This window comes from Nematolebias whitei, chromosome 13 (genome assembly GCF_014905685.2).
Source record: "Nematolebias whitei isolate Nwh7 chromosome 13, NemWhi1, whole genome shotgun sequence".
Lineage (NCBI taxonomy): Eukaryota > Metazoa > Chordata > Actinopteri > Cyprinodontiformes > Rivulidae > Nematolebias > Nematolebias whitei.
Genome location: NC_056510.1, coordinates 6,866,354 through 6,877,442, shown reverse-complemented (window position 1 = coordinate 6,877,442; position 11,089 = coordinate 6,866,354). Strand labels below are relative to the sequence as shown.

Here is an 11,089-nt window from a genome sequence, read left to right as displayed (position 1 = left end):
ACCTGTCCCTACCTGTCCCTGCATGTCCCATCTTTCTCAATTGTATCTCATGTTTCTACATGACCCACCTGTCCCTGCATGTCCCATCTGTCTCGATCGTGTCCCACATTTCTACATGTCCCACCTGTCCCTGCATGTCCAGGTGACATGGTTTATCATGTTTTTAGGATGAGGCATCTCTCATTTCATGGTACAGAACTGAAATCAGATTGCTTTAAAATTAAATAAAATTTTCCAACAATAGTTAAAACTTGAGACCTGTCCAGGTGTCCCCTGCCTCTCACAGTGATTGGTGGAGACAGACACCAGCTCCATGTGACTTGGACAGAAGCAGGTAAAGAAAATGGATGGATAAGTAGACCTTCATTTATAATAAATTCCATAAATCTAATAAAGTCTATTTACTGGTTTTTCCTCACAAATTCTCACATATCCCCACAGAAAGTTTCCAGCTAGAATCCTCTAATTGTTCCGTGTCGAGCAGATTGATTATTGATTACAGATTAAAGACAGAACGCGTGAAAGCAGGAAAACATTTCCCCGTCGCACCGACAGCAGAAACATTAAAGCTCCGCCCACTTTGTTTCTATCGGGTTGAATTTACCTTGAAGTTGCTGGAGTTGACCCAGGAGCTGGCGATGCCATCCACCATCTTGTCCAGCGCCGTCTGGTCCTGCTCCAGGTCGTGGGACTTCTCCTTGTCCAGGATGTAATCGATGACCTCTTGGCCCACCTGCAGCCGTCGGCCCACGTCCTTCTGCAGAACCTGGGCCAGGCAGTTCTCCATGCTGGGCTCCATCAACCTCCGATGTCCAGCCCCGTCGGTTTCCTCCGCCTGTCTGCGGTGAAGTGAGGGTGATTACAGCTCTAAGTGCAACCAGCGAGAGGTTAACTTCCGACCCGTGAGGCTAGAGGAAGAGGCCAGCGTGCACCGCTCTTCTTCAGAACCGGCCCGCTTTCTGTGCCAACTGTTAGCGGGCTTGTGAGCGAGTGGCCCTCAGGAAAGACGCAGCAGGGGTTAGGGAATGGCAGCAATGCAGCATGTGTGTGTCTGGACGGCAGCTGGGGAAAGTTTACAACTCCCTCCTACTTCGGCTATTTTCCTTCTTCTTCCCTCGGAGGACTGTGAGCCAAAACCACAGCCGAGGGGCGGGGGTGCTGGTTCTGATGAGCAAGGCAGCAAATGGAGATGGATGGAGAGGGTTAGCTTAAGGCTTCATGTCGTGTTCCTGCATCTGTCCGGAGTTGTCCTGAATGAGAGAAAACACAACAGAAACGGGTCAAACCAGTACAAGAGACTAACCAGCATAAATAAAGGTTGAATAATTGAAATAAAATATATATATTCTGGTTTTCTTACCCAAGTATTATCGAAGAACATGTTTTTAGTTAAAAGTTTTATTTCAAATATCTAAAATGGGTTAGTTTTTATCAGATTTCCACAAACAGTCCTGTTGTTTACTTAAAACGTCTCAGACCTTTGGTTGAACTCATTGCTTAACCTCCTGCTGCCCTAGGCTCAAAGTGACCCAGCCATTTTAGAACCGAGGCTTCGTCGGTTATTTTGACCCAAGGGCAGCAGGAGCAGAAGACTGAGTTCACATCTTATCTGATAAAACGTGAAGACGTGCGTGTTGTTACCAGACACAGCTGATTGAGTGTAGTAGCTAAAACTAGCAAAATAACTGCTTACAAACTAAAAGTACCAGAAACAGCCAAAAGTCAAATCTAGCAAAAGTGTTAAAGAAAAGTAAAAGGTAACAGAACAAAAGCCAAGACAAAAAGTTTAAATAAATCTTTATCAAAAGCAGCAAAACATTAGCTAAAATTTGAAAAGCAGGAGCTAAGGGAAAAGTAGCAATGCAGTAGCTAAGAACAATGGCCAAAACGGTAGCTAAAACAACACAACGGTAGCTAAAAGACTAAAGTAGCAAAAGGTTAAATAACAGCCAAAAGTAACAGAACAGGAGCTTAAAAATAAAAAGTGGCAACACATTCACTAAAAACAGCAGATCTGTAGCTATAAGCAAAAAAAAAAAAAACAATAGCTAAAAGCTGAAATTAGCAGAGCACTAGCCAAGCTAAAAGTAGCAAATTAGTAACTAATAGAAAATAAGCAAAATGGGCATAAATGTAGCTATAAGTTAAAATTAGCAAAAGATTAAATAAAAGCTAAAAATAAAAGAAAACAGTAATTAAAATATTTAAAGTGCTGAAGCATTAACTAAAAGCAGCAAACCATTAGTTAAAAACTAAAATTATCAAAGAAGTAGCAACAGTAGCTAAAAGGAGCTAAATGTGAGCAAAAAGCTGAAAATAGCACCAGAATAAAATCAGATGAAAGAGAATGTTTTTCAAGAAGCTGAAAATATTTTAATGCATTTCCATGATGAAAATATTAGTAAATAAAGTTAAATATTTTGAAAAGTATAAATGCTATAAAAACCAGAAGTCACAGCAGTTGTCTCCTGAATGAGCCGAACATTTTGATGTATGAACGGCTAAAATAACAGAGTCTGCAGAAGTAATTACACTGTATAAAAAGGTGAAAAACTACAAACAGGAACACAACAGTGTGAATGCTGAGTCAGCGTTTAAGATATTGTCAAATCAACAAAACCAGAGTGCGACTCTAAAATTAAATTTCCCGGAGGATTACGCTGAATTACCAGAACCTCATATGGAGGTCAGACCTGAACCATCCAGGCTTCAGCTGTTGGTTCAGTCACCTGAAGATGAAGCGGCTTTATTAAACAACCTCAGGTGTTTTTATTACAAGAGAACTAAAAAGGAATGATTGAACAAACTGAACCGTAAAGCTACAGGAACGAGAACTTAAGTAAAACCTCATCTAGACATCCAGAAACGGTGTTGAAACATTTTATTGTCCTAAGAGGGAAAACTGAGAAGTTGTCAAATCAGGACACACAAATATTTGGCCCTTCGGGTTTTAAAACAAAGTCATTAAAACCTCAGATATAAACAACACAGGACCTATTTCACCATGACGCTGCGTGTTTAGCAAAACTGAACCAAAAGTAAAGCAGAGAGTGGAAAAGTTGCTTCGATTCATTGAGGTTTCTGCTCAGCTCTCTAATCTGGACTCTGACTGGACCGTTGCAGCACCTCAATTCTTTTCGGTCAAACCCACTTTTTTGTAGATTAGGTGATCTGTTTGGAATCACTATCCTCTTGGATCCAGTTTAGTCCAAGCTTCAGCTGTTGGACAAATGGACTCACTTTGGACTCCAAAACCCTTTGGTCTTCAGAGGAGTTCATGGTCAAGCAAGCCCGAACCATCAGCCCTCCACCACCGTGCTGACATCCTGTGGTTGTCTCCTCACCTGCTGCTGTGCATTATGGGTAAAGGCTTCTTCCTTTCAAACCTCAGCTGTGCTGCTAAAATGCATCTAATCATTGCTGATGTTGTTCCGCCTTGGCACTGTATTAATACACCTGTGTGCTGAAGCAGCTAAAAACTCTTACTTTAATACAGGTGATCACACTGATGATGATCAGTTTATACACATTTGATCATTGATACTTTCCCTTTAAAGTCCAGGAAAAACACCAATCTCTGCTTCTGTATTTTGGTTTAGTTTTCCCTTAAATAAATAAAGACAGTGTAACCTAAATCCTGACGCAGTTCATCTGAGATGAAACTGTTTTAACTCTGCTGAGGGTGTTTTAATCTGGGTTATGTCCTGGAGGAAGAAGCCCACTGAAAGAGCCCAGCTCTGCTTTGTGCAGGATTAGCTGAGCTCCAGTTAGCAGCAGCGGTCTGACAGCTTCCACACTCCAACAGGAACCAAACCCCGTTCCTGGTTCCGTTTTTTTATGGATGTAAAAACAAAATGAGAATCCCACTTCTTTGTTTAAACCCTAAACCGGGCTGCCTGCCATTTCCAGGCCAGGGGGTATAAATAAGAAGAATTAGCTAAAGCTAGCGAAACATTCCAATAAAACGTAAATTCAGAGGCACAAAGAGCGAAGAAGAAGACGGGAAGCTTCGGCTCCAGCCTCCGTGTTTCCACTCACCATTTCCCGCCGCAGACTGTCCGGACATGTAGCTCGGTTTTACATAAACTTAAATATTCCGTCTGCGGCCCAGAAATCCCTCCTGTCCGTCTTTCTATCACTGCCTCTCTCTCCACCCGGAATGCTGCCTGAAGGACAAGAATGGGGATCGTCGTGCGCATGCGCAGTAAATCCAGGGATGATGTTGGCACTTGGAAAATTGTCGCATGGCTGAAAGCCGGGAAACCCCGTGGCTCTGGCGACCCCTGCTGGTCATAGGCGGTCTGCGCATGTGCGGTGACTACTGAGACGCCCAGTTTAATAATAGTGCTTTTCATGCGCTCCAATCTGTTAGCAAAAAATCTCATCAGCCACAGGACGGAAACTTTCAGAAAGTAATCAATGGCTGCAGAACATCTATAATCGATTAACTTTTGGAATCAACCTCATTCAACGAATCTAACTTTAGAAAACATGAAAATGGCTATAAATTCAATTTTACCAATAATCTGCTCAATTTTGATGTAGCTCTAGATGAGTGATTTCCCACCCATTATTCACTAACATCAGTTTGTTAGCAAAATATCTCATGACACTGTTGTATTTTTGTTCACGGGGTAGACCAGATTACCGCTAGTTTACTATCCTGATGTGTACAACTCAAGAAGTGAAAGAATAAAACAAGCAATCATTTGAGCAAGTTTAAAAATATATTTTTACTTTTATAAATTGCAACGAGCAATGCAGACTGGAAACACTTGTTCACGCCAACCCATGTCTGGAAACTGCTCCAATCACAATCACGTTCAATGACACGGAGCGAAACGTCTTCTGTTACAAATAAAGTCCAGATGTTTTTGCATTGAACGCTTTTTGAATTCATCATGTCCTGGATGACTGAGAATCTTCACCAGCATGCTCCAATCACATTTCAGCCATTAAAAGACTGAACTAGTCAACTGAGACATTAGACGTCCAGGTGTCCCCGCCTCTCTCAGCAACAGCTGGAGACACCAGCTCCCTGCAGTCTGGAAAGGACAAGCAGGTAAAAATAAAAAAAGATGGATTTCAGAAAATGTTTATTGGATAAGCGTCAACAACAGATTAACTTATGGAGTCACTGGTGACGAGTCAGGTTGGAGTCAACCTGATTCAAGATGGCTGTCACAGCTAATCAATTTTAGCCAAGCATCTGTAAATCCATCCCTTATGACGAGAAACGGGTGACATGCGTTACTTCAAGGGATTCTTCTCGTTCAATTCTCGCCCCTTTTCTGACTTTCCCTCCCCCTCTCTGCAGAGCATGCCTGCACCTCTCCAGACTCTCTTCCACCTGCTCCTGAATGAATTCTCTGCTAAACGTTTCCTTGACAAACTGCAGAGCGAGAGCAAAAAAAAAACGCTTAACAACTTAATTTAAAAATAAGTTTAACATTAGCAGAAATGTCTTTAAGCAGGTTTGCTGAAACGCTGAAGAAACGTCGAGGCTGCAGGGGACAATTTGTCAAAGAGCCTTAAAAGGACTCACGATGAAGACGCTGGACATGAACAAAAACATCACGAGTACAGCGACATCGTGAGATTCCTGCCTCTAGGTTGAATTCAAAGTTCTGTTCTCGAGGAACATTCAGTTCAAATTTAGTCTCTTCTGACAGAGTCCACAATCCAACCCTGAGGACGTTCACTGTGTCCCCGTGTCCTCCTCAGAGCTCTCCGAATCATCGTCCTCATCGCTGTCCTCAACCACAAAGCAGTCCTCGTCCTTCTCTACCGCCGGCATGTTGATGATGATTTCATCGTCGTCTTCGTCGTCCGCAGCCGTGGCCTTCCTCCTCTCCAGGTAGGAGGGTGTGCAGACGGGTGTGGGGTCCTGCAGAGGACAGAACAGATCATTAGCTGGTTCTGACTGGACCTGATCCAACAGTTTCCTGCAAATATCTGAAACTTTTGACTTCTATGGACCGAGCGTCGGACCGTGGTGTAGGTTCAGAGTCATCCAGCACACGGCGAATTAAATGTTGAGCTTCCCATCTGAGGCGTGTTCTGATTTTAAAACAGGACATTTGGAGTTCCACAATTTAAAATACTTTTAAAAACTGCACGGCACCCGGGTCAGAATCCAAACTGAGGAACAGTCAAGTTCACCAAACACCAACCTCTGCTGGACTGTTTGGTGGACACGGAAAGAGGTTTACAGAAAACTGACCCTCACTAATCAGAACCGCCCACTGGAATAAACTGTCATCAGAACTCTACAACACACCCAGAAGGCAACAGGGCCCCGCTCAGAAGCCCTGTTGCCTTCTGCTGAAATACTAGAGGAAAATTTTTGATCTGATCGGAATACAGTGACTTCGACACCCAGCAGATGGAGAGAGGTGCACGAAATCCACTGGGAACCAGCCCAGAACTGGACCGCCAGACTCATCTGAATCTGAGCTGCTAGCCGGTCCACGAGGACTTCAGAGCAGAGAGGTGCCGCCGTAGGTCCAGCAGTCTCTCTGGAGCCCACCGGGACTTTATTTCATCCAGATTTGGAATCAATCTGGTCCCGTGCTGGCCATCCGAAAGTCCCGTTCCCTCCAAAATGTGTTTCGGTGCTCAAGGGCTACACAGAACCGGCAGAGTAGGTCTGCCGGACCGGAACCGAGCCACTGTTTCTGCAGAGCTGTTGAGTAAAATTTTGCAGTACTGTGCAGTTAAAATGAGTAGGTTTACGAGTTTAGAACATTGTGGGTCGCATGGGTAGGTCTGCAGAAACAGAAGCGAGTCGGACCGGAACCGAGCTGCTGCTGTTCTGCAGAGCTGGTGAGTAAAATTTAGTAGCTACATGTACTTTAGTACTGTTCACATGTTGTTACAATAACGTAGGTTTAAGAGTTAAGGGTTTATAAAAGCCTTAATATATATATAAATACTTAACTCAAGAGGTCCACCTCAAGGACCAAGGACACGCTGCTGAGGACAAACAGGCCATGTTTTAGATGGAGAGGACAGATTTTTTTATTTATTTATTTTTTTTGGGGGGGGGGGCGCATTTACAACAAACTAGAATCTTAAAATCCAAATTTAAGCCAAAACTGCCACACCAACACTAAACGTGGTTCTCAGCCAGTTCCACTCTAACTCGCACCTCCATGCCGGTGGTGACCTAAACATCTCCCTGTGAGCCAGACTGACAAAGAGCCTCAGACTGACAAAGAGCCTCAGGAGGGAGGGAAGGGGACTGATCTGCATCCGAGTTCAGAACTGCATCTCATGCAGTTTACAGCTTTGAACTCCACGCTCTCGTGATTCTGCTTGAGAAAACTGCCAGATGGGACATGAAACGTCCTCAACTTCAGAATGCAGGTCCAGATGTCATTAACAAGTTTAGCGCCCTCCACTTATCTGACCTGGGACCACAGACAAAAACAGGACGTGGGCTTACGTTGCTGCAGGATGACTCGTTCACGGCAGCAGAGGACGACTTCTTCTGAGGCACCTGAGCCGACTGGAGAAGGAAACAAACAGCCACTAAATTAAAATAAATCTCAAATAAAACGCATCAAGCAGCAGGAAAACTTTGTTTCAAGTTTACAGATTTAAATGAGAATAGAAAACATAATTAATCCTGCACGTTTTAACGGTTTGTGATTTAAATCTGAAACGCGTACAAATCCTGGGAAGTCGTAGTCGATTCCTTGCTCAGACAGCTTCTTCCGGAGCTTCGACTCTTTATGTAAAAGCCTCTTTGTCAAGGTTTGGACCTGCTCTGCAGAACGCTTCCTATTGTAGCGTGAGACCGCGGGGAAAGTGGGCTTCTTGAACTCTCTCTGGGATCCAACAAACAGCTTCTCGTGGACCTTCTCTGCCGGGATCAACTGACCTGGAAACCAACAAAAACAACAAACTCTAAACATAAATCCCATAAAAACTAAACACGGGGTGTTGTCGTGGAGCAAACCGTTAGGAACACTCACACTTGATGAGTCTCTCCCCCATGAGGTAATTATTCATGGTTTCTGCAACAATTTTAGCGACCTCATCGCACTCGAACTCTATGAAGGCGTAACCTTTGCTCCCACCGGTCTGCAACGAAAGGACGTCAGAAATAAGAACACGGAAAAGGAAAACAGCAGCTGAAAACACGTGAAACAATCCAAGAAGCTGTTCCACGTCAGATTCTGCAGGTTGAGTCAAGTTTTCCTTCACGTGTTTGTAGGGGCATGGGTTTAATCCCTCTGCCAGCAGGTGAGGCAGGCGATAAGCGCAACGACCCAGAATCATTTCGGCTCACGTATCTGACCTCAGGTCACTGAAACACCTGAGGCCATTTTCAGTGTGAGCCACGGTTTGTTGCAGACGAACATCTTCACTTGTACATTATAAAAAATAACAATCTTCAGCGTTTTGGGCTACCTTCTTGCTCCTGGAGAGCCGGAGCCGCAGGACGGTCCCGAACTGCTCGAAGTAAGACCTGAGCTGCGGCTCGAACAGACCCAAAGGGAGGTGGCCCACGTAAATCACCCCTCGAGTCAAAAGACTGTCCTGAAACACAAAAACACGAGAAGTTCACATCACAAAGAACTGCAGGCACTTTCATCTGAAGAGGTCCATTTAGAGCAGCTTGACTCCACTAATATCACCCTCTGCAGGTTTATACACAGTCTAATAAATCATGTGAAAATAACTCATTGTTTCATGTTTGTTTGTTCATTTAAGCCAGTTTTTTACCTTTTCCCAACAGTTAGCCCCCTGCTGCCCTTGGGTAAAGAACTGTTTTAACACTAGGCCTCGTGGTTTTGATCCAAGGGCAGCAGGAGGGTTAACTGAATATGCGGTTGAATTTTTTATTTTTTAATTTCTTAACTTTGGAAATCATTGATTCGAGTCCTTGATTCTTAAAGCAGAAACAAAAGGTTCGGTCCAACTTCTTGTCTACACAGTCTCACAGATTTTAACCTTGTAAAAAAAAATAGCTTGAATTTAAAGTCGTTTTTGTCTATTAACACTGGTTTCTATATGCGCTTACCAAAACATGCACGTTAACATTTGATTAAACAAATTAAAAACCTCGTGTGTGTCATGGCGGACCTTTTTAGATTTGTTCTTCTTCTTCGCCTCTTGAACTTTCTTCTTGAACTCGGCCTCCTGCGTCGGATTTAAAGCTAGCAGCTCTTTAGCTCGCTTCAATTCTGTTTTACCTTCAGTCATTTTACTAGATTTATCGCATGAATCTGAAAGTTAAACAAAAAAAATTCCTCACGATCCGACTCCTCTCGCTGCACGTTGCTGACCCTACACGTGAAAACGACCGGAAGAACGTGAACGGAAGCGCTGTTTGTGACGGAGCGTGTTTGTTACAGCGCCCCCGCAGGCCGGCCGGAGTATTACAACATGCATATGTTTTAGCGTCCCCTTCTGGTTTAAAATAAAACTGACGCTTTTAGAAGTTAATGACAAGTACAGTACTGTACATTAAATTAGAAATCACTGTTACAAAGGCTTTTTTTTCCAAACTAATATAGGGATATATATAATATAAACTTGAAGAACTACAATTTATCGTAGCAAAGGTAGTGTGAATGTTGAGTAAATTATGTTGCTGAAATTTACTAAACAATCCGAGTTGAAAAATAGCAGAAATTTCAGTTTTTGTTGAAGGATTTTGAAGAGGACAACTAAAATATGCAAAAAAGCTGAACAAATGCACAGAAAAAAAATTATAAAAACAAAAAGGGACAAAAAAAAAGACAAAAATTCCTCCTGATGAGGCAATGAGGCCAAAAGAATACACAAGGGGGTATGAAAAGTCAAAGAGGACCTAAAGGGAGAAATGAAAAGATAAAAGACGCATAAAGAGACATGAAAAAGACGAAAGGACTCGTAACAAGTCATGAAGAGATCAAGGAGGCATATATGGGGACATACAAGGGCCAAAAGGTGGGACAGCGGGACATGACATGGATACAAGAACTCACATGGAGACATAAAAAGATTAAAAAAGCCAATTATCAGTTTGTTTTAAATATAATTGTATAACATTGATCTGATTGAAGCTGCTAAATATTTATGCATTCACCTGTAGTCCCACAGAGAGTTATGGAAGGAGGAGCAGCGGAGGAGGCGTGGATTAAAAGGAGGAGTAATGAGGTGAGACAGACCAGATGCAGATCAGGAGGATACACGGCAACATCAGCATCTTGACATGGAAACAAAAATCATTTATTTCACGGTGAACGGGATCCCAGAGCAGGCCGAGTTCCCCGTCGACTGTCCTTCTCAGGACCTCAAAGGTACGAGCTTCAAATCAGAAAATTAAAAATAAAGATTATTAATGTTTTATTAAGTGTGCAACAATCATATCCACGTGGAATTGTAGAGATCTTGATTCTAACTTGAAAATATTTCTAATATCCCCTATTATTGTGCTGATTTCTCAAATTATTCTAATTCTTTTGCAAAATAGTAAAAATTCAATTAATCACAATTATAAGTGAATGGATTAGTTATAATATTTTAAGGCAAATGTATTCATTTTTTACAAATTCATAGGACAGAATAGTTGTTTTGTTAAAAGAGTGAATATGAAAAATGTGTGCTTGAAGGACATATAAATATAATAATTTAAAAAAGAAGTGAATAAAAGCATATTGAAGTGGTGTAAGCTTCTGGTTGAGGTCCAGCTGCAGCTGACAGATGAGTTTCAGGATCTCCAAGAAGAGCACAAGTGAAGTCATTTTAAATATTTGATACATTTCAACCTACTTCTGTATTTAACTTAAATGCATGTTCATTTCTTTTTTTATTAGCGTTTGAAAATAAATCCACGTCATTCAGAAATTCATCTGTTTTTATAGAGAAATAGAAAACTAATGATATTTTCTCCAATTTGACAAAAATAATGAGTAAATAAAGTGTAACAACTAAATAAAAATGATAAACTGATAGAAGAACGGACAAGATGGATGGATGATGGATGGATGATGGATGGATGATAGATGGATGGATGGATGGATGGATGGATGGATGGATGGTGGGATGTATATATGTATGTATGTATGGCTAGATGGATGGATGATGGATGGAT

The 11,089-nt window shown here is 42.2% G+C and overlaps 3 protein-coding genes and 1 non-coding gene across 4 annotated transcripts in view; 1 reads left to right on the top strand and 3 right to left on the bottom strand.

Moving 5' to 3' along the window:
- clasp1a (cytoplasmic linker associated protein 1a) overlaps positions 1-896 on the bottom strand; it is a 67,930-nt gene extending 67,034 nt beyond the window's left edge. The window contains exon 1 of the mRNA XM_037686827.1: positions 605-896. Coding sequence (XP_037542755.1) covers positions 605-799 — 195 coding nt within the window. The 5' untranslated portion in view covers positions 800-896. The remainder of the gene's footprint in view (positions 1-604) is intronic.
- A 3,890-nt stretch (positions 897-4,786) lies between these two features.
- nifk (nucleolar protein interacting with the FHA domain of MKI67) lies at positions 4,787-9,329 on the bottom strand. The gene is made up of 6 exons (XM_037686258.1): positions 9,094-9,329; positions 8,419-8,547; positions 7,980-8,088; positions 7,674-7,885; positions 7,448-7,510; positions 4,787-5,887 (listed from the first exon to the last, which is right to left on the bottom strand). Exons 1-6 carry the CDS (start codon positions 9,211-9,213, stop codon positions 5,699-5,701), a joined length of 822 nt encoding a protein of 273 aa, XP_037542186.1. The 5' UTR covers positions 9,214-9,329; the 3' UTR covers positions 4,787-5,698.
- On the bottom strand, positions 8,214-8,344 carry LOC119419810. The gene has a single exon (XR_005187275.1). It is a non-coding gene; the product is annotated as a small nucleolar RNA ACA64 (small nucleolar RNA).
- Positions 9,330-10,207: 878 nt separating the features above from the next.
- The window catches only part of LOC119419788 (high affinity cGMP-specific 3',5'-cyclic phosphodiesterase 9A), an 8,588-nt gene continuing 7,706 nt past the window's right edge, over positions 10,208-11,089 (top strand). The window contains exon 1 of the mRNA XM_037687171.1: positions 10,208-10,295. Coding sequence (XP_037543099.1) covers positions 10,208-10,295 — 88 coding nt within the window. The remainder of the gene's footprint in view (positions 10,296-11,089) is intronic.

Excerpts from the sequence above, each read along its gene's own strand:
- nifk (XM_037686258.1), bottom strand. The coding sequence starts at position 9,213 with ATGACTGAAGGTAAAACAGAATTGAAGCGAGCTAAAGAGCTGCTAGCT. Across the intron at positions 8,548-9,093 it reads AGAAGAACAAATCTAAAAAG|GACAGTCTTTTGACTCGAGG; the intron begins GTCCGCCATGAC and ends TTTGTGTTTCAG. Across the intron at positions 5,888-7,447 it reads ACGAGTCATCCTGCAGCAAC|GACCCCACACCCGTCTGCAC; the intron begins GTAAGCCCACGT and ends TGTCCTCTGCAG.